The sequence below is a fragment of the Blastomyces dermatitidis genome, assembly GCF_000003525.1.
Source record: "Blastomyces dermatitidis ER-3 genomic scaffold supercont1.9, whole genome shotgun sequence".
Classification (NCBI taxonomy): domain Eukaryota; kingdom Fungi; phylum Ascomycota; class Eurotiomycetes; order Onygenales; family Ajellomycetaceae; genus Blastomyces; species Blastomyces dermatitidis.
Genome location: NW_025544782.1, coordinates 2,063,046 through 2,085,024, shown reverse-complemented (window position 1 = coordinate 2,085,024; position 21,979 = coordinate 2,063,046). Strand labels below are relative to the sequence as shown.

Below are 21,979 nucleotides of genomic sequence, written 5' to 3'. Positions count from 1 at the left end.
GGTTTACAAAAGTGTCTATTATTATTATTATTATTATTATTATTATTATTATTGAATTGAGCAGGTATTCTTTATGCCCAACAAATGTCGAGCTCATCATTCTCTTCCCCCGCTAACTACCCAAACTCTCCTCCTTCATTCCCTGCATCCCCATATCAAGCAAGTCATTTGACTCCTTCTAGACCTACCTAGGCCTTCCTACTCGCAACAACAACAACAACAGGTAATATGGAAGCTAGCTCGGCATGCTTTGATTGATTACGGAGTACGGGAGTACTTTGTCTGTGAACTACCTCCAGTCTCTCTATGTTCCGCGTTCCTTACCATATATGTTATACCGTAGATGCAAGCCGCATCGCTAAACTCCTCAAGCCCCATAACGAAGTACATACATACTATACATACACACATACATACATACATACATACATACATACATACATACATACATACATACATACCAGCCAACAAACGGTGCGAAAGCTTAACGGAGTACTGTACTCTGCTTAGACACAATTGCTGCAGGTGCCGAAAGCCCCATTATTCCCATTGTGCTGAACCAACCAAGAAGCCGAAGCCCGGGGGGGAGCAACCAACACAAATCCATCACCACGGGTGAGAGTAGAAATATCAAAAATAAAATACATCATTTAATTAACTACCCCATCATCATAACCCGTGAAATAGCCATCGGAGACCTAAATATAGGCCAGATGTCCTCTCTCCTCTCCTCCCTCCTTCCTCCTTCCATCAACCCCGTAGGTCGGGCTTTAGTTTGCAGCCGTAGTTCGCAGGGCGCTAAAATCGGGGCTGGATGGGATCCACTCTCGCCCGCCCTTGCTTGCGAACGCGAAAAACGACGCGGCCATTGTAGGTAGCTAACTACTATAAGCTATTGATGATTGGCTGGTTAGCGCGATCCGACGCGCGAAAAATGCGCGTCGGGTATTTCTGGCGCGCGTTCGTGGTTATATTATTACGTGTATGATTACACGGTACTGTGTATGTACTGTACGGAGTAGGTATGGTATCATTTGTGGTATGTTCCCCCTCTCTCCCCCCCACAGTTCTTGTGAGGCGATGAGGGAGAGGGAGAGAGAGAGTGTGTGTTTTATGTTTCATGTTTCAGGTGAGTGGAATAATTGAAGCTGGGTAAGAAGTTGGAGTGAGAGGGATTGATTGATGTGAGTGATGATGTGATGATGTGAGAAAAAGATACTCCGTAACTAGTTACAGTACAATAACTAATTTTGAATTCTATCTCTCTTGGATATTCGAAAGAGAACTTTTAATGTCTCTAGTAAGATAGTTATAGTTATATAGAGCTAGCAAGAAATGCATATGCAGGTGCAGACATATCAGCGTATAAAAAAATAAAATATAAAAAAAAAATGAAAAACAGCTCATTCCCTCCAGCATTATTTCCTCGGCTCCATCACTACCTCCAACCACCTATCTAAACTCTCAACACGCCCAACGCCCTGCTGCACAGCAACAACACATATCCTGTCTTACAGTACGCATGTATGTACATGACATTGTACATGTACAGAGCTCTGAGAGAGGGCAACTTCCAAGATCATCAAGGCTGTGTTGGCAAGCGAGACTTTTCCGCAACGTTTTCCCGTTGAGATGTTTTGAACCTGTGCCATGCCTACGCTGAGCTGTGCTGTGCTGTGCTGTGCTGGTCTTTGAAAACACTCGAAACACGTAGCTGAGCTGAGCTGGGCTAGCTAGCTACCTAATTATTTACCTGGATAGATATACCCTACCTACCTGGTTACGTTTTGCAGGCCCAGCTTGGTTTCGCATAGGCACTGTACATAGTACTTCGATCTATATGCTGTACCAGCGTATGGTTGGTGAGCAAGCCGTTTTTTGTATGAAATAAAACGAAAAAAAAAAAAGAATGTAAAACGAATAGTTAGTTAGTTATCCACAACAGCTGAAACACGCGCGTACCAGGGAGTTTTTCCTTTAGTAGAAGGGGGAAAGTTAATGACGTTGTTTGACAACGGTGGAACTAACTATTCGGGTCGTCTCATGTTCTTTTCTGAAACTTGGATCTGGTTTGCAGGTTCACACAAGTTTGAAAGTTGAGAGAGAGAAGAAAGTGTGTCTGTGTGTGTTAAGAGGGCTTGAAAACTTGGCTGACTGACTAGTTTGTAACTAAGTTATAACTAAATATCTGTTTGAGAAGAGAGCCAGCTACAAAGGTGTAACTAACTACTTGGTTATCTCAGTGGTTCTGTGGATGTGTCTCTCTGGTAGCATCCAGCAGTATAATAAATAAATAACACGACTAAACAAAAATTGAAAATAGGGACAGCAATCAATCTTGTTCTTCTTCTTCTTCTTCTTCTTTTCTTCCCCCCTTCACATTTCTGTAAAGATATCCGCACTGGTATTTGCCGCACGTTTTTAACAATGTAAACACGCCCGTTAGCTATATGCATAAACCTCCGCAAGACAACGAAGAGGGAAAAGAAACAAGACTACGCAGTAGGTCTTGTTTTCCGGCCGCTTGGAACAAAACCTGCCAGCCAAGCGTTCAACCTGTTCGCCAGCATCAATGTTGTGGCCGTTTCCGTTTGCCGTCCCCGTCCCCGTCCCCGCCGCTGTTGCTGCTGCTGCCGTCCTATGTCCTTGTCCTTGTCCTTGTTGGTTGGTAGTGAGTTAGAGGGCTAGAAGATCAGCGTCAAGCTTCCTTCCGGGAATGCATGAAGGGGGGAGGGATTTTTATCGCCTGGACACCAAGAAGTAGGTGCACCACCAAGGGGAATCCATCCTGTGTAGTTTATCTTCCTCACATTCGTTCGTGAAATCAATATCCCGGCTCTTCCCCCGCTCTAACCGCGGCCAATCGGACCCGTTCCTCTAGAGAAATGAGAATGACTCTTGGTCGGCTCCAATAGCACAAACGGATGAATCAATCCTCAATCCGTTAGAGCCGACAGAACAGAGAGAGGGACATCTGGAGCTGTGGGCAGAGAGGAAGAAAAATGACTCTTGGGCGCTAGTCTGCTCTTGACAAACAAGGATTTGGATTTTTATTTTTATTTTTATTTTTATTTATTTTTTTTGCACCCTAAGTTAAGTTACCCGAATGCCTTTCGCTTCAACTTGCTTGCCTTTTTGTTTTTTATTATTAATTAATGAACTTGGCTGGCGCCAAAGTCTGGGATAGCATTTTTATATTGACGGGGTCCGAGAGATAAACTAGCTGGCCTAGTTAAGTTAGTTACCCCGCCATCCACTGGCTGAATGCGCTGAATGAGAACGAGATCTGAGCGTTGTTATGTGACTCTCTCCAATCATATCGGAAAACGACCAAACGGCTGGGTTCAACCGGCAGCGAGGGTGTTGCGAAGAGTCCCTCAGCGGAATATCTGTCTCTTTCTTTTGAGACATACTATTCTCCTCGGTTTTTATCGCGTTGTGGGGGCAAATAAAGTAGTAGGACCCCGTCGGATATCAGAGGGTGTTATTTTCTCCACACATCTATCTCTAATACCGGCATGGACAGGGTCGGCTGTTTAAATATCTGGGTTGGTCTAGACGGTTGGAAGCTTGTAGAGATAGTTACACCACCCCTAGCTAGCTTGCACTGAGTGAGTTGTTGTTCTTTTTGCTGTTGAACATGAAAATGCGGGGAAGAAGTTGGCGTCCGCTTAGATAAGATAAGATAGTTATGTTAGTTAACTAACTAGTTATGTTAGTTAAAGGCGCCAACTCACAACTAAAAGTTACAATCGATATAAAGCTGCCTCAACTCCAACCTCTAGAGAGAGAGCTGCCTGCCATCGCTATTCACTTCGCACCATCTCCATCTCTCGCACAGGAGCCTGACTGCTGCATCCTGGTATCAATCGCTTTTTGTTTCCACAGCCTACCGACATCCACAGCCAGCATGGGTGATTTTGGCCCCTCGGTGTCCGACGAGCGAGAACAGCTCCGCGATAGCCTCGTTGTGATCAAGGAGTCCGTTCAGGACATCCATGTGCTAGTTACTGGCTTTGGTGTATGTGGAAGTTTATCAAACTTATCCAATCCTATCACATCTCCATCCCAATGCCGTACTAGTCTGGGCAAGTAGTGGATGGATAAGACAGACTTACACACCAATAAAGAGCACCCAGCTAACCAACAACCAACACCTATCAACTTAACAGCCCTTCAAAACTAACCCTCTAAACCCCTCCTATCTAATCACCTCCGCCCTTCCAAAAATAATCACTCTCCCACAAACCACCCCCACCTCCCCTCCGCGCCGTATCCTCATCCACACTCACCCCGCCCCAATCCGTGTCTCCTACTCCGCCGTCCGTTCCGCCATCCCCGCCATAATAGATGCCTTCAAGAACGACCATGACGGCCGCCCACCGGACTTCGTCATCCACATCGGTATGGCGTCCACGCGGGACTATTACGCCGTGGAAACCCTGGCCCGCCGCGACGGGTACAACTACACAGACGTAGAGGGGCGCCTGGGCTTCGAGGATGGTGAGGCTATCTGGAAAGCGGCGGGTTTGCCGGAGGTGCTTAGGCCGGGTCCACGCACTATGCCTGGTGATGCTGATGGTGATGATGAGGAGACCAGGGGCGGCGAGGCGGTGGGTGAGGGTGATGGAAGTGCTGCTACGCAGAGAAAGTCGTCTACCACGGTCTACACCACCAGGGGGATATCAGCTACTGTCGTTACTGACACTACCATCACAATACCCGCCGCCAACGCCAACGCCAACGCCATGACAACCACAACCACAACCACAACCACCACGACAACGACGACAACGACTTCCCCCCCTCCATCATCATCATCATCATCATCATCATCATCATCATCACCGTCACCAGCACCAGACCAGCCCACCAAACAACCACAAACCGAAGCCCCAGCAGCCACAAACCCCCCCCTTAGCACAATCACAACAACCATAACCACCACCGCCTCCCACACGCCCACCTCCCCCTCCCCGCCAGACGCCCGCTTCCTCAACGCCTGGAAATCCTTCGCCCCGCGCGGAGCTGACGTGCGCCTCTCCGACGATGCCGGCCGCTATCTATGCGAGTTCATCTACTATACCAGCCTGGCGCATGCGTACAAGGAACGGCGCAATCGGAGCGTCGTGTTCCTGCATGTGCCTGGACGGACGGACGAGGAGGGGATCCATCTAGGGAGGGACGTTGCGGTGGGGCTGGTGAGGTGTTTGGTGGCTTGCTGGGTTGTTTGAATGAAGGTTTTAGAGAAAAAAAAAAGAAGGGAGGGGGGGGTATTGAAGTGAAATTGGGATTGGAAAGGGGGATTGAGTCAAATAAACTATTCTCCCGCCCTGTCGTGTCATGTCGTGTCGTGTCGTGTCGTGTCGTGTCGTGTCGTTTCTTCGCATGTACTGTACGTATGGGGCCACTTCTTAATGTGATGATGTGATGATGATAATAGCTTCTTTTAAGATATCTCTAGCATAGCACTCTTGCCTGGTTAGCTAATTTTGAAGATACAATAATTGTACATACATCCTGTACTCCGCACGGAGCTTCAAACAACTAAGTTTGACGATTTCTATAACGATGACGTAGTGAATGAATGGGGTATGAATGAAAACACCGGTGACACGATTTTAGTAGCTTTAAATCAATTGAAGTACTCCGTATAACCATTGAGAGGAGATGCGTAAAATTGAAAAGAGCGAGATGGCTGTATAATAGCAGAAAGCAGCTTCAAGAGGAACAGAGAACGAACTGCTAAAAAAAATCATATGAGAATGAATTACGAAAGCCCGGTTTTAATTAGTATATATGGAGTACGTGGGATATTCCTCCTCCTTGTACTGTACACTGTATCTCATATTAACAGATACAAAGTATTCAACTGGGGTATATAGCTGTAAATAACAACAAGTCAACAAAGATTTGCAAATATGAATAAAAAAAAAAAAAAAAAAAAAAAAAAAAAAAAAAAGGACTGCGGGTGAAACCACAGCCTCCCAAGCCAAAAATCGATAAGGAGCAACAATCCCTCATCATGGAGTGAGCAAAGATTTTGTTCGCAGTAAGTAAATCACTGAAGTCCCCCCAGGGACGGCACACACACGTCATGGCCCATCAACAGTTGTCTGAACGGCCAGGGTCAAAGATGCAAAAGCTCATGTAGAAAGTTAGATATATAACTAATGACTCCATCTATACAACTTCATCCACACTCGACCTGATCACCACCCCCCCCTCTCCAACTGCCTCCGCACATACGTGCACCAAAATAAGCGCAACGGGCGGCATTCCGCATCGTTGAGGAGTGAAAAGGGTCGATTGATATTTATATTCCGGAATTGCCGCTCAAGAGTATAGCATACCACGCCATTTCGACTCTATCAAAATGGCCATATCATTTGACAGAGTTATCCTCTCCCCTCCCCTAGAGCTTACCGGCAGGCGAACAATGTTCGACAGTCTGCAAAAAAGCGCCCGTGGGGTGATCCCAGACTTTAATAATGACCCTGTCTGCAGATGCAGAGAGGATCAGTTTGCCGGCATGTGAAAAGGACACTGCCCATCTCCATTGGAATGCTCCTTGAGGGAGATGCAGGGCTTCCCCCCTGTGCGGTAGTCCCAGGGCCGAATAGTCCGATCTACAGATCCAGACGCAACTGACATATTATCCAGCGAGGACGTAACCGCCCTGACGCGGCCAAGATGTCACCTTTAGTGTCTGCAATAGCTCTTCCGTGGCGGAGCGCCACAGTTTAACCGTCCTATCCTCGGATGTAGATACTGCCATTTTGCCGTCTGGAGAGAAGACGGCGGCTCTAACTCGGTCCAAATGGCCTCTTCTGTCTCTCGATCCCAGAGAATAATTGCCTGTCCTCAGAAGAAGCAGATATGACTGTTTTTCCGTCTGGAGAGAAGCCCACCGCCCGCCCACACTGCACCAGAGTGGCCGTTGAAGGTTCGTAGGAGGGCGCCTGTGTTTTGAAATCCTTGGAGGCAGCTCTCCCCGTGAAGTACGGGTCTGACGCCCAGGAAATGCCCGGCGCAAAAGCCCTCCTGAACCAAGCTGAGGCCCAGTTAGTCCCTTGGGCGATCGTTACGAGCGGAACGACTGGTCTTGTAACTGGCTGGCTCAAAGTGTTGGGTCTCCCCAAACCGAAGCACATGGTTCTTGCGGAGAATGCCCTTATGGGACGCCAGTCGTTGGGACTTGAAGCAAAAGACACAAAGACGTGCTTTGTCTTCGAGGATACCCCTGCTGGTATCATAGCTGGGAAGGCGGCAGACTAGCCTGCAAGGTTATGGGCGTGGTTTCTAGCACATACTGCCGAGCAGATCAGACTACCAGGGCCGGATTGGATAGTGAAAGACTTGAACAGAGTGGTTGTTGTTGGAATGGAGAGGGTGATAAGGTCGTTCTTGAGTTCAGAAATGATCTGGTCGAGAATGAATTAGCCAATTAACTAGAACTACGCATATTTTATGTTTGTGCTTAGAACTTAATTGTAAATTAGGGGCTTTTTAGCGCCGGGATGTCATCTAGTACATGTAGTATTCTCCAAGGAGAGGAGAATGTCGAGCCCTTTTTTTTTTTCGTTTTTTGCTTTTTGCAAACTTTATCATGCATTCTGGGAAAACTGTAGGGCGTAGAACTCGGACGACTTCATATCCGGACGGAGCAACGCCTCGTACATCCGGCCGGGGGAGTTTACTATGAGTAGGTACCGCACTTAGTTGAAGCCAACAACGCATTCATATCAAAAATGACGCAGACAACACGTCTCGGAGACTTGCCCCTCACAATTGGATGTGCAGCGGGCACACAGCCCCTACCAAGTTGGATGCAATCTGTCCGCCTATGCCAACTATTATAAAAATGGAAGTGCAGGTCCCAACTTTCCCTCTTCTTCTCCTCAGGCCCCCCATTCAACATCGCCCATTTAACAGCTTATCCCGCTTCAAACCCTACCTTAACGAAAGGAAAAAAGAGTATCCCCATATTAAAGATGTCCTCAAACGCCCATACCAACACCGTCTATGCCATCACCGGCGCCAATAGGGGCATCGGCCTGGGGCTTGTGAAGACCTATCTCTCCCGCCCTAACACCACAGTCATAGGCATGGTACGCAACAGCGCTGGCGCCAGCATGCTTCGTGAAGCTACCTCTACTACTGCAGAAACCAGAGGCGCGAACAGCATCCTCTATACGGTCGAGCTCGACTTCTCCGACCCAACCATCACGGATTCGCCCGACAAAATTCGCGAGCTAGTTCTTGCCGGTACAGAGAACGTACCGCACATCAACACCCTCATCCTCGCCGCTGCCATGAAAACGCCCATGGTGCCCACGCTCTCCATCACCGCCGCGGATCTGCGCACGTGCTTCCAGACCAACACAATCGCGCCGCTGATGGTGTTTCAGGCCCTGTGGCCGCTTCTAAGGGCGGCAGAGGGCCCGAAAAAGTTCATCATGATTTCATCCTCTGTAGCTTCGATCGGGACCATGGAGTCGCTCGTCGGCTCCGCGTATGCTATGAGCAAGGTGGCCATGAATTGGGCTACGAAGAGCTTGCATGAGCAGATTGTTGGCAAGGATGGAGACGGTGAGGGGCTAGTGAGTGTTGTGGTTCATCCGGGCTGGGTGTCGACGGACATGGGAGTTGAGGCTGCGGGTGAGTGGGGGGTGAATTATAAGGAGATGGTGGAGGCTGGGATTATGGTTAATCTGGACAAGTCGATCCAGGGGCTTGTAAAAGTTGTGGATGGGGCGACGAGGAAGAACGATGGAGGGAAGTTCATTACGGGGATTACAGGGTCTAGGATGGAGCTGGCATGGTGATGCCGAGAGGTGCGAGGGATGGAAGGGGCAAATATATAAATATGACACGATATGACGGGGGAGAGCACGAATAGGGAAAGTTGTCTTTCTTTTTACTGGTGTTAAGGGAGGTGGAGGGAAAATAGCATGTTTTGTTGCTCAGGTTCGATATTGAATATAGGGTAGAAAGGCTCATTTGCCGTAAACGTAGTTACATGTAGATATCAGGCATATGAGATTGTACTCCGTATAGTGGAGTAGACCTGGCTGCTCTCTACAAAAAGCGATGTTTCCGAGCGTAAGAATTAGGGACCTGTTCGGTGCGTGGTTGCTGTAGTCGTTCCTTAATTCCTTTTATACGGAAGTGGATTCGTGAGTTAGGGCTAATAAAAGTAACTATCTATCTCGATTCGATACTCGGATAAATAACTATACGACGGATATTCGCCTTCGCCGGGTCCGGATGACATCAACAAGTCTCTGTGGCGCAATTGGTTAGCGCGTTCGACTGTTAATCGAGAGGTTGGAAGTTCGAGCCTTCCCAGGGACGAGTCTTTTTGTAGTTTTTTTTTTTTTTTTTTTTCTTTTTTGTTTCTTTCTATTTTTTTCTTCTCTAGAACTGGCTCAAGGTCTCAGCTGAGCAGGAGTGGATTTTCTATCTTCAATTGTGGAAATATACCATATACATCAACATCAGTGTAGTCAGTTCTGACCAGGGCAATGGCTGGGACCAAATTCGTGTTTCGTGAACGAATACTTCCTTTGTCAAATACCCTTGAAAACTCGCACGTTGTTTGTTCTACAAACCCCTCGTCCTTTGTTATCCTCATATCAAACCCTCTCCCTTCTAGGAACCGGAGTAAATAAAAAAGCACTTAGACAGTTTAGGTACTGACTCCGAGCTGTGCTGTTGTTGCCACCCAAATCCACTGCCACAATCCCCTACTTGCAGACGGATTCCACGCACTCTAGCAGCTCAGCCGCAGCTCCTTTTTGTCCCAGCCAAGAGAGCATTTCAGCTACTGTCCAAAAAGTAGCTATGGGATTGGCTATTTATGTTGTGAAATGAATATATTTCTTCCTGTCAGCCGGTATAGAATAACATCACATTGGGGGAAGTAACCAAAAATGGACATACCAAGATCCTTTCCGGCTATATCGAAAGCGGACCCATGAACCGGCTCGAACATGGATGGGTTCTCGCGCGTGGGATCAAGGTTACTCGTGGGAGCGATGCCAATTGATCCTGCAAGAGCTGATGCAAGATCGGACAGGATACCGGCGTGCTAGGGGGGCGTGGGGGGTAGAGGATTAGGCATGTCAAACTTCACATCAAATAATGAAAAACCACGCACCCAGCTCGGGACCCTACGAGTCCATCTCTTCCCGCTTAAAAGAAAGGGGAAGGTAAACCGACATACCAAATTGGTCGGAACAATGGTATCCAAACTCTCAGGAGTCAGCACCACTCTCGCCGTCATGGCGTCCACCAGCATCTTATCACACGTCACATCGGGAAATTGCGCTGCGACCTCCGCCGCCGCAATTTCATCCCACACCACCAACCCATTTCTCTGCGCGTTGCTCTTCGTGGCGACAGTGATGTGCTTCTTCGCCCGACTCCGCGCAGCCTCAAATGCAAATTTCATGATCCGTTCCACGCCATGGCGGGTAAAGATGGATATATCCGTGGCTACCTCCCACGGCTTGCCGGCGTAGCTGCGCCCACCGTGACCCGCATACTCCCCTTCAGAGTTCTCACGGACGATCACCCAGTCGAGATGGAGCGGCGATTGGATGCCGTGAAAGACCCTGGTTGGCATATTGCTAGTCGAAGACCTTAGAGGGAGATATGATCTGGTACGTCTGGAGTGTTCACAAACGAGAACCAGAGGAAGGTAGAAGATGAAATGGGAGAGATATCTGCCGTGTTTCTTGTAATACGCACTGCTCCACTCAAAGTTCTCGAAGGCCAGTTCAAAAGTATCCAAGCCACGCGGTTAGTTTCTTCAGCACTTTGATAGTTACCAGCTTCTATCACCTCAGGCCCAATGCCGTCCCCACGTATAGCTGCTATTTTGTAACACGGGAGCGCGGCGCCATCATTCGCTGGTTTTGAGGAAGACATGGTTTCTCATTTTTTTGCCTCTCTTCTTCTCCTCTGTTTATTCGGTGATAGGTAGATGGTTATAATCACCAGCTTGTACACCTTGCCGGGGACCAATGCTGCAGAGAACAACGCGGCAGTCGGACATCCAGGAGGATAAGGAAAAAAATGCTTCGGGTGTATTTAGGATGCGTCTATTCCATCTTCATAGCGATCGATCCCGGCTGTATCAAGCAGGGAAGCCCCCGGTTGAATAGCCGAGAGCGGAGATTTGCTGCCAACCGCATCCATCATTCTCAGGATTTCACATATCTGAAAGTTACTCTGTAAGCTGCCGGTCCACTGACCGAAACGAAACATCTTTATATATATCTGGTCCACTATACTATATTGTGTGAAAAAGCGACTTTGGCTATGACGAAGAGTAGAACATTACTCTCAGACATCTAGTCATTTAACTATTCACAGCTGATCTTATATAGATATTTAAAAAGGCCGAGACCAGGAGGAGAGCGCCTTGTCTCTCCCCATCTTCCACTAAATAATAAAGCTTGAACAACTATCCACCTAAACCAACCTGTCCTGCTGAGAACTTACCTGGCCCATCCACCACCCATCAAAATATCATTCCAGTCCCCCCTCCCCCTGTGCTACCCCATATTCCCTCTTTAACACAGAAAATCCACTGTTGAAATCAGCACTCAAGCCATCACATGATCGCAATGGTGTTTGCTATCCGGGCCTTCACACGGGCCTCAAAGAAAAGAGCAGGATGCCGATGACGTGAGCGGGTGATTTGCAGGTCAGCAGTCGGCTCGGTATGTTTCTGAAAATCTTGAAACCGCTCCACCCAGCGGCGAACAGGCTGCCAAGGGGGGGGGAGGGGGGAGGGGGGAGGGTTTTATATATAGAAAAATCTTTAAACGCAACTGAATTTCAGCGCCGGCGTGATTTCGTCTGCTGGATGCAACAAAGGGCCCACCAACACCTTCCTCGGACGTCTACGCTTTTTTGTTGCTTGGCTTGGGATTGATGGCTGAGGTGTTGAGTAATTCCTTAAACATGCCTCGATCCGTACCTAGAGCCGGAGCTGAAATCCAGGATAATAATCCTACGTCTTGCAGGGCGGGTAGAGGTTAGCTGTTGCTTAAAAACTTTTTTTTTTTGGTTGTTATATTGATATTTAATCCTCCCCTTCAATCATACTCTTCTGTCAGTTTCATTTTCCAGTATATCATCATTCAGCATCTCTCCCGTCTCTTTTGTGCTTGTCTTATTCGTATGACTTTCACTTCCCGCTTTAGTTATTTATATATTTGCATTGAATGGTAGAAAGAAAACAACACTCCCCTCTCCTTACTGCTATTACTTAGTCCTACGTCAAACCACCCGCACAAAACTTGGGCCGAAAGTGCCAACTCCGCAAGGGAATAAATAGGAAATATATTGGGCCGAGATAGGAAACATCATTATCCGCCGAACCATGCTAGCGAGAGACGAGGTCAGCGTCAACGATGACGACTACCATGACTACACTCGCCTCACCCTCAACTCGAGCAGCGGCGTTGGGAAAGATAGGGGCTATCTAACGACTCTCCCCCCGGAGATCCTCCTCGAAATTCTCCAATATGTTGGCGCCGACGAGCTCAGGGCCAACAACCTAGACATGTTACTCATATGCAAATACTGGCACAGCATTGCATCAACAGTCCTGATGGAAGATGTGAAACTCTCAGCGACCGGCTTGAAGAAATTCCTCGCGCTGCAGCAGCTAGAAATGACTGCACCTGGGAATGATATACCGGACCATGAATCTCAATATCAACATCAACACCTGGGAGTTACAAGTACACGAGCAGAAACGAAATCAGATTCGGAATTATCTCCCGTGAATGAGTGCACTACGCCCACGCCAACGCAGACAACAAGCCTCTCCATCCGCCTGACCGGTTACTCAGGATGGTCTACTCTGATCGACCCTGAGACGCAGCAGGCCATCCCGGAACGATTCAAGATCCTCGCTGACTGGGTCGAAAGGACAAGGGCGGATATGACCCGTCTTTCCAGTTGGCTGGGCACACTGAAGACGTTGACCCGATTCCGATTCCAGGCCGAAGGAGAATCAAACTCGCACGGCATCGCGCAGGCGCATCTGTTCGAGCACATGAAGAGTTATCTACACGCGGATGCGGTTGCGCTTATGTGCAGGAGTATCCCGGCGGATCGATTGAGGGTTCTGGAGTTGGATACATGCGGATCGGCGTTTATGGAGGCGGGTGCGGATTGTGCTGAGGGAAGACATCCTTCGGAAAATGAGCATATCTGCCCGCTTATAGGGAGGTATGTGCCGTACCTGCAGCGGTTGAGAGTGAGGATGCATAAGATCTGCCCAGAGGTTTTTGGCGTTGGTAGTAAGAATGATAATCAGTATACGACGGCTCGGAAGGATTTTGTGTTCCATCTGAGCCTGTATGACCCATTGAAGAGGGTGATGAGCGCAAAGTCTGCGAAGCTGTGTTCAGCTGGTACACATTGCAGGAGGGATGTGTTGATAAACCAGATGATTGGAGGGGCGAATATGGCGGCGAGGCAGATGCCTAATCTTAAGGCCACGGTTTTGTATCATGTTTACCCGTTTGATCTTGTGGCGATGGATTGTCGGACGGGCGATACGGAGACGGTCGATGGCCAGGTTGACTGGTTGGATAATGAGGATTTGGTTTTTAGGGATGGGAGGTATCCTTCAACAACCGCTGGCACGTTCGTGACAGTCTGCGCGTTTTGACCTGTTATAAAAAACAGAGACCAATGCCTAAACCTTAGATTAAAATCTGAAAAATCCGAATTGAGACGGTTCTAATAAAAATGGGGCAATGATAACTCCGGGTGGCTTGTCAAATCGTCCCGCATCTGCCGTTGTAAGTATCATTTCCTGATCCCAACGAAGGAAAGCAACCGGCAAACAATGCTAGACAACTTGGGATGAAGTTGAATGAATGGCTACTGGATGAGGTCTGAACATTTAAGGCAGTCTCCAAGCGTTTCTTGATCACTCATCCCTGGGAATTTCCCTTATCGACATGGCCCATGATGACGAGATGCAACGCACATGTGGCAGCTATCCGTAGCCAGAGAGAAGAGAGGGAGGGGACTCTCGAAACTATTTTTCATCTCAGACGAGAGTCCTAAACGACCGTGACGGTGATAGGTTTGCTGTATGCTGGGTTGTCCGACCCCCGATTTGTCGAAGTACACCGCAAGAAAATTTCTGGAGAGGCGCGCTCACGTGCTTGAATAGTTATATTTAATTAGTAGCGTTCATAAACCCTTATATAGTAATATATATTGTCAATAGAATTGTAGCTTGCCCCATTCGCATACAAGCAACTAAATGATGTTATTCAACACCACTCCAAAAAGTCAGCGTGGGGACCTAAATATTGGGTTTTCGTAGAAAATAATTGTCAATAATATGCGATAGATATATCCTTATTTTTAGACTTCCAAATCGAGTTATTTGTTCCAAGCCAGCTGATGAAAAGCTCATCTATGTTTGTTGAAGCTGGAGACGGGAAAACGTGAGAGTATTCTTATGTCCTCAAGGGAGGACACTATGAAAGAACGAGCAGCTATGCTTGGAAAACAACGAAGAGAAGTGATGGAATAAAAACACCGTTTCAAGAATGAACGAGCAAAGCTCTTGGTCAGATACCGGAATAAGTAAGTATTCATATCAGGGTAACATGGCACACAATAAGCGGAGTACAATATGCAGCTGCATGTCGGGCCAAGCAACATGTGCGCCAATCCCAGAGCATTTTATCTTCACGATACCCAGACGTCTCGTCTCAGTCGTCTGAAGACAAGAGTCAGCATAGCAAAGAAGTGGAGCCACTCCGAGGCTTTCTCCGGCCTTTAATCATCGCCGAAATTGTTGAGGTGAATGTCAGGGAACATGTAACCACGAACGTGTAACCACGGAAGGATTTTGGGTTGTTCAATTAGCATCTTTGCTGAGGAAAAATTTTTCCCGTTCACCATGACAACGACGTGCCACCCACGCCTTGCTTCAATGAGTAAAGCTCTCAATTTCCCGGCGAACACAAACTATTGGCTTCTAGAAGATAGGCGCCCCAGAGTGCATGCGCATGAATACAGGTCCTCAGGAGAGGCGAATGAAGGAGAAAAAAAAAAAAAAAAAGAATCCACCCAAGGGTAGATCCGGTCCGGAGAAAAAGATACTCGCTGTACACGCTGTAAATTGAGTTCGTTTCGCTAGTCGATGGACTATCGAAATAGTCGCCCGGTCAGCGATATCTGATCGGAGAACGACAGCAAGCAAAAAATATGCTAAGAATTTCAACTCTGTCGTTCTCTTTGCGTCCCAACCTTTTCTTCTGCCTGGGATATGTTTTCTCAATCTCTTTCGGTCCATTCCTGATACTGGCAAACAATTTCCTTTTGATTGAATTCATGAGCTAGCGCTGAGTTTGCCGTTCCCAGTTCCCATTTTAGGACTAGGGCTAAATCTTCTGGTGTGTCACGGGATTTCGTGGCTCACCCGCATTGTTTACCTCTTGGCAAGACGCGGGCCGCGGCGCTGCGTGGAACCGTGGGCATGGCTGACAACAGTGACGAGAAGGAAGAAATATTAAATAATAATAATAATAGTTCATGCCCCACGGACACGAGAAACTGAAACAAGGCCGAAGGAAGCAACGGTGCGGGGTTGGTTAACCTGGCGCCAGAATATCGCGAAAGTAAACTAATAAGTGCCGCCGCACGCCATCAGGCTGGAAGTGATGGATGGGCGGTTGGAGATGGGGTTGATTGATGTGATTGATGAACATGCGAGTCAGCTGGGACGGAAACGCCGACGGGAGAGTAACATCGCGAATCCTTTTCGTCCCTTTTTCTTTTCTTTTCTTTTGCTATTTTAGGGAATGTGATTTGCTTGTTGGCGTTGCGTTGGTACGACATGGTTGGTTTAGAAGAGGGAGATGAGGAGCAAATGCCCGCATCTGCTGTGCCCATTGACACCCAGAGCAGAAGCCCAAGGAGAAAGGAGGGGAAGGGACGAGAAGGGCTGACCCGCGAATCTCATGACATCAACATGGGCTAGAGAAATAAACAGTGTGACCCCACTGCTGCATTTAATGATTCCAAGCCTGAACAGAGAATCAAGTTCAGCGACAAAGACTGTATACGATACTATTAAAGGGCTAGCTAGAGCGAATACAGTCAATGATCATTCTTGCTGTGTCGTGGTGACCGAAGGAAGAATTCTGCGCGGGCTAGCTAGCTACCGCTGATTGGATGCTCGCATTTCCTCTCTCGGTTAATATTTAATCTCATTCAGAGCCTTGCGGATTCGGTCTCAATGGCGGGTGCTTCCGGTGGTGTCAGTAAGGGGTGGCACCGAGGGCCATGGCACAATAGAATACAGAGTAGAACCCCAGTTTGTGGTTGCGTGCGGTGTTATTTGCCTTCTTGTTGCAGGCCTTGTTACGAAAAAGAACTAACAGGATCATTTTTGGCTAACGCTGAAGCCAAAGCTCCTGCTTGAGAGTCGAGACAGGAGGATTGGTACACGTAAGTGGATCGTGAGACCAGGATCCATCAGTGCAGGCTGGCTGAATTGGAGTCTCTCTCCGAAGTATCGTGGCTGTTGATACGCTAAATATCTGGTTAAAGAGAGCTATTTTCCATAGCAACATCCTTGTCTTTGTCTCCGTGTCTCCCTGTCTCCCTGTTTTCGGATAAATACCCACGGCCGACGCTTGCGCCATGAAGAGCTGAAGCGTTTTTTAGTGACCAGGGAAGAGGCGCACGGCATGGGATCGTCAAGCAACTTGAAGCAAGGCAGATGATGGGAAGAATCTCAGGTTTCCTCTCTTTTACCATGGGGGCTATTCCGATGAAAGGGCAACTGTAGATCTCCATCCATTTGATTGCAAAAATAAGATTTGGAGATGAACGCAGATATTGTTTGCTTCTAACCTTGAGCAAAGAGACATGGTTGACGATCCGCGGGTAGACAGACACACAGTCAATGCTCTCCACAGCAATGTTGGCATATTGGCGCAATTGGAATAACCAACTCGCTTTCTAGCGGAGTGATGTGCTAAGTATAGTTAGCCAGGGTAGGTGGAGGTGGTGATGTAAAACCAAGCTTGATGTAGAATGATATCCTTGTTTTATTGTTTCATGATATACTGCGTAGTTATTCATCGTAAGCCTGGAATGCTCTCTTCTACATCGACACGAACCAGGAAGTGCTTCCGGAACCCTCAGTTTCTGAATCATCTCTGCGCTTATTTTTCTTCTCCCGCTCTTCTCCAGCGTGTAATTTTTAATCATAGGAATGCCAAAGTAGATTATTTCCTTGTTAATAACGCCTCTCTAAAGGAGGAAACGGGGTTTGTTTACCTCCATCCAGCTTTGCTTTGTGTGAGTTTTTCAAAATTTTCCCGTGCATGAATGCGTTGTCGTTTTGGCAAGAAATTCCTCCTGGGGCTGCACGTCATGCCATCGCTTCAGCAACCAGATCGCGGCTCTTCCAGTGAGGACGATAGTAGGAAGAAGCTACTAGCAAGGTTCCGGTAAAGACTATGCAGTAGTTTATTGGACTGGGCGGTAAGGAGAACAGCCAGGCGGGCCAGTCGCAGCGTAGAACGAAGAGATACGGAGCAGACCAAGCCAGCAACAGCGGAGAGACTGCTGGGATCAGGGAAGCTGAAGGTGTCCGATGTACCGGTACCTTTCCCAGTCCAGCTTGAAGCCTGCATCCTAGGTTCCAGTACCTGGATCCGCCTCGCTTTGTTAGGCCTTGCTGCGAGGTCAAAAGGGAAGGAGGTTTGAGGCAACGCTGGTTAAGGCTGGCCATGTACCTAGAAGTACCACGCCACGCATTGTTGGCGGGCGCGGGACCTGCAAAGACTTCCCCCTCCCCACTCCGGCGTACCGTTGCCCATTGCAACACGTTCAGCCGCCAGCTTCAAACTATCCCCAACCCAACCCACGATTCCGCTTTCTTCCTCTCTTCTTCCTCTTCTTCTTTTCCTCTTCCTCTTCCTCTTCCTTCTTCCTTCTCCTCCTCCTCCTCTTCTGTGCTCACTCTTCTTCTCCCCAGTCCAGGAGTCCTCTTCTCGTTTCCCCGCCCCCCGTTACAACCTTGTCGACGGTCTTCCCCCCCGTCGTCCCTCTGCTCTCTGCTGCAGCTGCACGGTTCTGCTCCTGCTTTCGATCTCCCTCCTCACAACGCCTTACAACCAATTTACCTTGCTCACTCTTGACTTTGAACGATGTCATTTTAATCTGGAATTCGGCATCTAACGCCTGTCTTCCTAGGTGGCTCGGATCTCGAAGTCATTGCGGTGGGCATAGCTCGTTTTTTTCGGACGAAAAGTTGAGACAGCTGAAAAACCAGCTTGAGGAGGGGTCTACGTCTTGCCGAGTGCATTGGATGTGCCTGCAGATCTGCATTTCAAGGCCAATTGACTTTTTGCTTGACTGCTACCATTTCTCCATTCCTCCCTCCGTCCTCCCTACCTCCCCTCGTGGACAATCCTACGCTCGAGCTGGAACTGGCTAGGGTTGTGTGTACTGGTTTATTGAGCGGAGGAAAAAATATAAGGTGATAGAATAATACTCGTTTTGCGGAGCTAAAGAGCTGGCTATGGAACATTCGTCTCCTCTTGCTGCTATGCAGCCACCCTCTATGCTTTTCGGACATTGTTTTCGAGCAGAAGCAGCTACTTCATTCACATCGTTCCCTGCGGTGCGGAATTTTGGCCCGAACAGCTTCAATTTTAAGGAACTCTCCAAGAAGAAAGGGAATCCAGACTACTTCAGTGTGAAGCCCGTTGGAGGATCTTCTCCTACGGCCAGTCTAGCTGCTGATCTTTCGCAGAACTTCCACATTGACCAGAGGTACGTACATCGCGAGCGGAATATTACCAGTTAATCCCTTCTTTTCCTTCTCGCCATTTTCTTTCCTAGGTTTGTTGCTAACTTGGGCTGCAGTCCTCAACTAGTAACGCCCCGGAGATCGCTGTTTTCAGCGAATTTATTTGGTCCGGAAAATGGTCGAGGTATATACGCCATCTTTGTCACCCAGCCGAAGAACACACCAGTGAAGCTAACAGCAACTAGATACTATGACAACGCCCCCTCTACCATCATCTTCACCAGCAATATCTGTTGATATGATGGACATGTCCCCCCTGCCGCACAAATTGCCATACTCTCACCAATCGGACAGTGACTTGGAGTCTCCCACGACTGATCTCTCCAACCTGAAGCCAAATATCTACATGCCTAGTCCCCTGCAAGATTCACCAATAGAGCCTTTTCATCACAATGTTCCACCAGAGTAAGTGCCGTATTCCCCCGCCGTGTTATACGGAGAGCAATTCTTTCTACTTCCGTATACTCATATCCTTCTAGACGTAAACGTTCTGCTTTCCTTCGCCCTTCATTAATGCGGACCAAAACTCATGGTGGTATCTCTAAAAGTCCAGCAGGGGGCCATTCTCAACCGTTGGTGAAATTCGGAAATGGAAGCAGTAAGCTCTCTACGTCAACATCGCTTTCATTGTCTGAGATATTTGAGGGGTCACCGGAAAGGCCGGCCTCGCGGGCCAACGTTGCAAATGAACACATGGGACCGCCTCGCCCACGAGCTCCCTTTTCAGGTTCTCTCGGACAATCTCGTGGAAACGGTTCTCCAGGGCATGGTGCCGTGCGTAAGGGTTCTAATCCTTTTGCTCGACCTAGGAAACAGTGTAGAAGATCGCTCAGCATGTTTGAACATCCTGACGATGTAATGAATCAAGACGACGACTCCAGTGTGAATATCCAATCTTTAAGCGACATGGAAGAGACACCTACCCTACATTTACCTCACTTTATCCCCGAAGATCAACCTGACAGTCTCCCCCGAATTGAGAGTGCTGTTCTAGTTGATATTCTTGATGGGAAGTATAACGATAAATATAATGACATAATCATTATTGACTGCAGATTTGAGTACGAATATGAAGGTGGCCATATCAATGGTGCTGTCAATTACAATGACAAGGACCATCTCGCCTCAAAGTTGTTCTCCGAGGGCATGAAGCCAAACACCATGCTGGTGTTTCATTGCGAGTATTCTGCCCACCGTGCCCCTATTATGTGAGTCTGGAACTCCCTTGCTCCACGTTTTAACATCCTTTTACGTCGTCTCATTCTTACACATTATCGATTTAGGGCCAAGTATATTCGGCACAAAGATCGTGCGGTCAATATCGACGAATACCCCAAACTCACATACCCCGAAATGTACATCCTGGATGGTGGTTACAGTGCTTTCTTTTCCGTGCACCGCACTCTCTGCATTCCACAAAACTATGTCGAGATGGCCGCAAAGGAGCACGCTTTTGCCTGCGAACGGGGTCTCGGAAAAGTAAAACAACGGTCGAAGCTTGCCAGAGCCCAGACATTTGCCTTCGGGCAGCATTCCGCCCAAATGGAGGACAGCCCTACTGGGCGCTGCCGGAATACTGGTGGTGACCGCAACCTGTCCCTGGAAATCCCGGAACCTGGACGTTTGCCTGGACGGCGCATGTTCAGTTACTGACATCTTTCTCTTAATGATCCCTGAATTATGGCGCTAAACGCTTGATGGAGTTACGTTTGCCTGCTACCTTTTTTCCTCTCCTGTTTCAATGGTGTTTCACTGCCAACACCCGCGTTTTGAATCTTGGACCACTTCAATTTATCCTTTCAATCTCACCCCCCCGCGCCGACGTTTTTTGACATCTCAACAGCTTTCGAACAAGACGAAATGGCTAATATACTTGTGAGACCTACCTTATCATTCTTTTGACCATGCCGCCACCGTCGAGGTCGACCAAGCAAACTCTTTTATTCTAATAGAATAATTTGCGGTGGACAACGAAAACATTTACCCCCTTATAGGATACTTGGGAGAATTACAGTTATTGGCTTAGCCAGCCTTGAGCCTCCACTACTAATTATTCGATACCTTATCCATCCACATTGTGCGATATCTCACTCATAATGAGTGGTTTAGTTATTACCTCGCCGCCATCGGCCTATACATTTCCTTTCAAGTTTCGACAAAAACAGCTTTTACGATATGACATACTTTAACCACTTTCATCCGCATCGAACTTTATTTCTTATGTTTGCATCTGCATATCTAAGCGCGACCCACACGCGCGAGGAACAAATTGAGACACTTGCCTATCCATCCATCCTCCACCGATCCCGGAATCTTCTCTGCTACAGAAGCATATCCGATTTCTTCGACTTGCTGAAAAAAAACTTTTCCTATGTTTTGTTCTGTCCTGGGTTTGCTTCTCCGAAATTGCTTGCTTGACTTCAACACTCCTCAATTACGTTATATTTCTCGACCATAATACCTACCTCAATTTTCCTGTTTGACCAAGGCCCTTATTCTAACCATTACCTTCTTCGAAATGGTTCTTAACTCTACCGGCCTTTAACTATCGCGTGTTGCCTACTGTTCTTTGCGACCATTTTTTCTCACCGATGATGCGTATAATCCGGTGAAAAGCGAAAAGATCAGACATTTTTGAATCAAACCGGGGCGGTACTGAGGAACCTGATTATGATTGGCTGGGCTCCATCATGTTGTTTTTGCCTGAAATGGAAGATGGAGAGGTTTCCATTCGTTTGATTTTATGGCTGCGCACTTGCCCGCGCCCTCAATCATCAGGATGTGTGGAGGGGATATTAGAAAACAGTGACTGAATTATTGAAGAATGTGCGAGGTGGAAGAATGGTGTTCTGACAGACTATGGACTACCACTGGCGGGTTGGAGCGTTCCGGGGATGTCCCTTGCCTTTTTCCTTTTCTTCCTTTTCCTTTTCCTCCTTTTCCTTTTCCATCTCTTAAAAAAATATTACAATACCTTTAGAGAATCAAATGAAAATGAAAAAAAAAAAAAGATTTATAAATTATTAACAGTCCTTCTTTGTAGTACATACTGTTGGCTGTATGCTCTGTACTCCGTACTGGCTCTCATGAGCTTGT

General features: G+C 47.7%; 8 protein-coding genes and 1 non-coding gene across 10 annotated transcripts; 7 read left to right on the top strand and 2 right to left on the bottom strand.

Annotated features, from left to right (window-relative positions):
* Positions 1-3,910: 3,910 nt before the first annotated feature.
* BDCG_07693 (pyroglutamyl peptidase type I) lies at positions 3,911-5,841 on the top strand (the record flags this gene model as incomplete). Its single annotated transcript, XM_045423482.1, has 2 exons — positions 3,911-4,021; positions 4,173-5,841. The coding sequence occupies 2 exons, from the start codon at positions 3,911-3,913 to the stop codon at positions 5,232-5,234; spliced, it is 1,173 nt and encodes a 390-aa protein (XP_045278871.1). The 3' UTR covers positions 5,235-5,841.
* A 1,182-nt stretch (positions 5,842-7,023) lies between these two features.
* Positions 7,024-7,278, top strand: BDCG_07692 (glycerol-3-phosphate phosphatase; the record flags this gene model as incomplete). Its single annotated transcript, XM_045423481.1, has 1 exon — positions 7,024-7,278. The coding sequence occupies one exon, from the start codon at positions 7,024-7,026 to the stop codon at positions 7,276-7,278; it is 255 nt and encodes an 84-aa protein (XP_045278870.1).
* A 295-nt stretch (positions 7,279-7,573) lies between these two features.
* BDCG_07691 (toxin biosynthesis ketoreductase) lies at positions 7,574-9,354 on the top strand. Its single transcript, XM_045423480.1, has one exon. It carries the CDS (start codon positions 7,995-7,997, stop codon positions 8,826-8,828), a length of 834 nt encoding a protein of 277 aa, XP_045278869.1. The 5' UTR covers positions 7,574-7,994; the 3' UTR covers positions 8,829-9,354.
* On the top strand, positions 9,284-9,357 carry BDCG_17615. Its single transcript has one exon. It is a non-coding gene; the product is annotated as a tRNA-Asn (tRNA).
* A 41-nt stretch (positions 9,358-9,398) lies between these two features.
* On the bottom strand, positions 9,399-11,214 carry BDCG_07690 (tartrate dehydrogenase). Its single transcript, XM_045423479.1, has 2 exons — positions 9,946-11,214; positions 9,399-9,856 (listed from the first exon to the last, which is right to left on the bottom strand). The coding sequence occupies exon 1, from the start codon at positions 10,628-10,630 to the stop codon at positions 10,094-10,096; it is 537 nt and encodes a 178-aa protein (XP_045278868.1). The 5' UTR covers positions 10,631-11,214; the 3' UTR covers positions 9,399-9,856; positions 9,946-10,093.
* On the top strand, positions 9,421-14,215 carry BDCG_07689 (uncharacterized protein). Its single transcript, XM_045423478.1, has one exon. It carries the CDS (start codon positions 12,398-12,400, stop codon positions 13,697-13,699), a length of 1,302 nt encoding a protein of 433 aa, XP_045278867.1. The 5' UTR covers positions 9,421-12,397; the 3' UTR covers positions 13,700-14,215.
* Positions 11,247-18,225, bottom strand: BDCG_07687 (the record flags this gene model as incomplete). Of its 2 annotated transcripts, XM_045423476.1 has the most annotated exons (3): positions 11,247-14,203; positions 14,296-17,703; positions 18,032-18,225. In XM_045423476.1, 2 exons carry the CDS (start codon positions 18,223-18,225, stop codon positions 17,451-17,453), a joined length of 447 nt encoding a protein of 148 aa, XP_045282258.1. In that variant the 3' UTR covers positions 11,247-14,203; positions 14,296-17,450. The 2 variants fall into 2 exon arrangements, with proteins under 2 accessions (XP_045282258.1, XP_045278865.1); XM_045423475.1 differs by having other exon boundaries at positions 11,247-17,703.
* On the top strand, positions 14,598-17,155 carry BDCG_07688 (uncharacterized protein; the record flags this gene model as incomplete). The annotated part of the gene is made up of 2 exons (XM_045423477.1): positions 14,598-14,634; positions 14,690-17,155. The coding sequence occupies 2 exons, from the start codon at positions 14,598-14,600 to the stop codon at positions 14,887-14,889; spliced, it is 237 nt and encodes a 78-aa protein (XP_045278866.1). The 3' UTR covers positions 14,890-17,155.
* BDCG_07686 (M-phase inducer tyrosine phosphatase) lies at positions 17,210-21,902 on the top strand. The gene is made up of 5 exons (XM_045423474.1): positions 17,210-18,846; positions 18,940-19,007; positions 19,069-19,288; positions 19,363-20,091; positions 20,167-21,902. Exons 1-5 carry the CDS (start codon positions 18,593-18,595, stop codon positions 20,534-20,536), a joined length of 1,641 nt encoding a protein of 546 aa, XP_045278864.1. The 5' UTR covers positions 17,210-18,592; the 3' UTR covers positions 20,537-21,902.
* The last annotated feature ends 77 nt before the right edge of the window (positions 21,903-21,979 follow it).

Bases quoted from the DNA above. Each gene is read 5' to 3' on its own strand.
- BDCG_07691 (XM_045423480.1), top strand. From the start codon at position 7,995: ATGTCCTCAAACGCCCATACCAACACCGTCTATGCCATCACCGGCGCC.
- BDCG_07690 (XM_045423479.1), bottom strand. From the start codon at position 10,630: ATGCCAACCAGGGTCTTTCACGGCATCCAATCGCCGCTCCATCTCGAC.
- BDCG_07689 (XM_045423478.1), top strand. From the start codon at position 12,398: ATGCTAGCGAGAGACGAGGTCAGCGTCAACGATGACGACTACCATGAC.
- BDCG_07686 (XM_045423474.1), top strand. From the start codon at position 18,593: ATGGAACATTCGTCTCCTCTTGCTGCTATGCAGCCACCCTCTATGCTT. The intron at 19,008-19,068 runs GTATATACGCCA...AACAGCAACTAG, and splicing joins TGGTCCGGAAAATGGTCGAG to ATACTATGACAACGCCCCCT. The intron at 20,092-20,166 runs GTGAGTCTGGAA...TTATCGATTTAG, and splicing joins GCCCACCGTGCCCCTATTAT to GGCCAAGTATATTCGGCACA.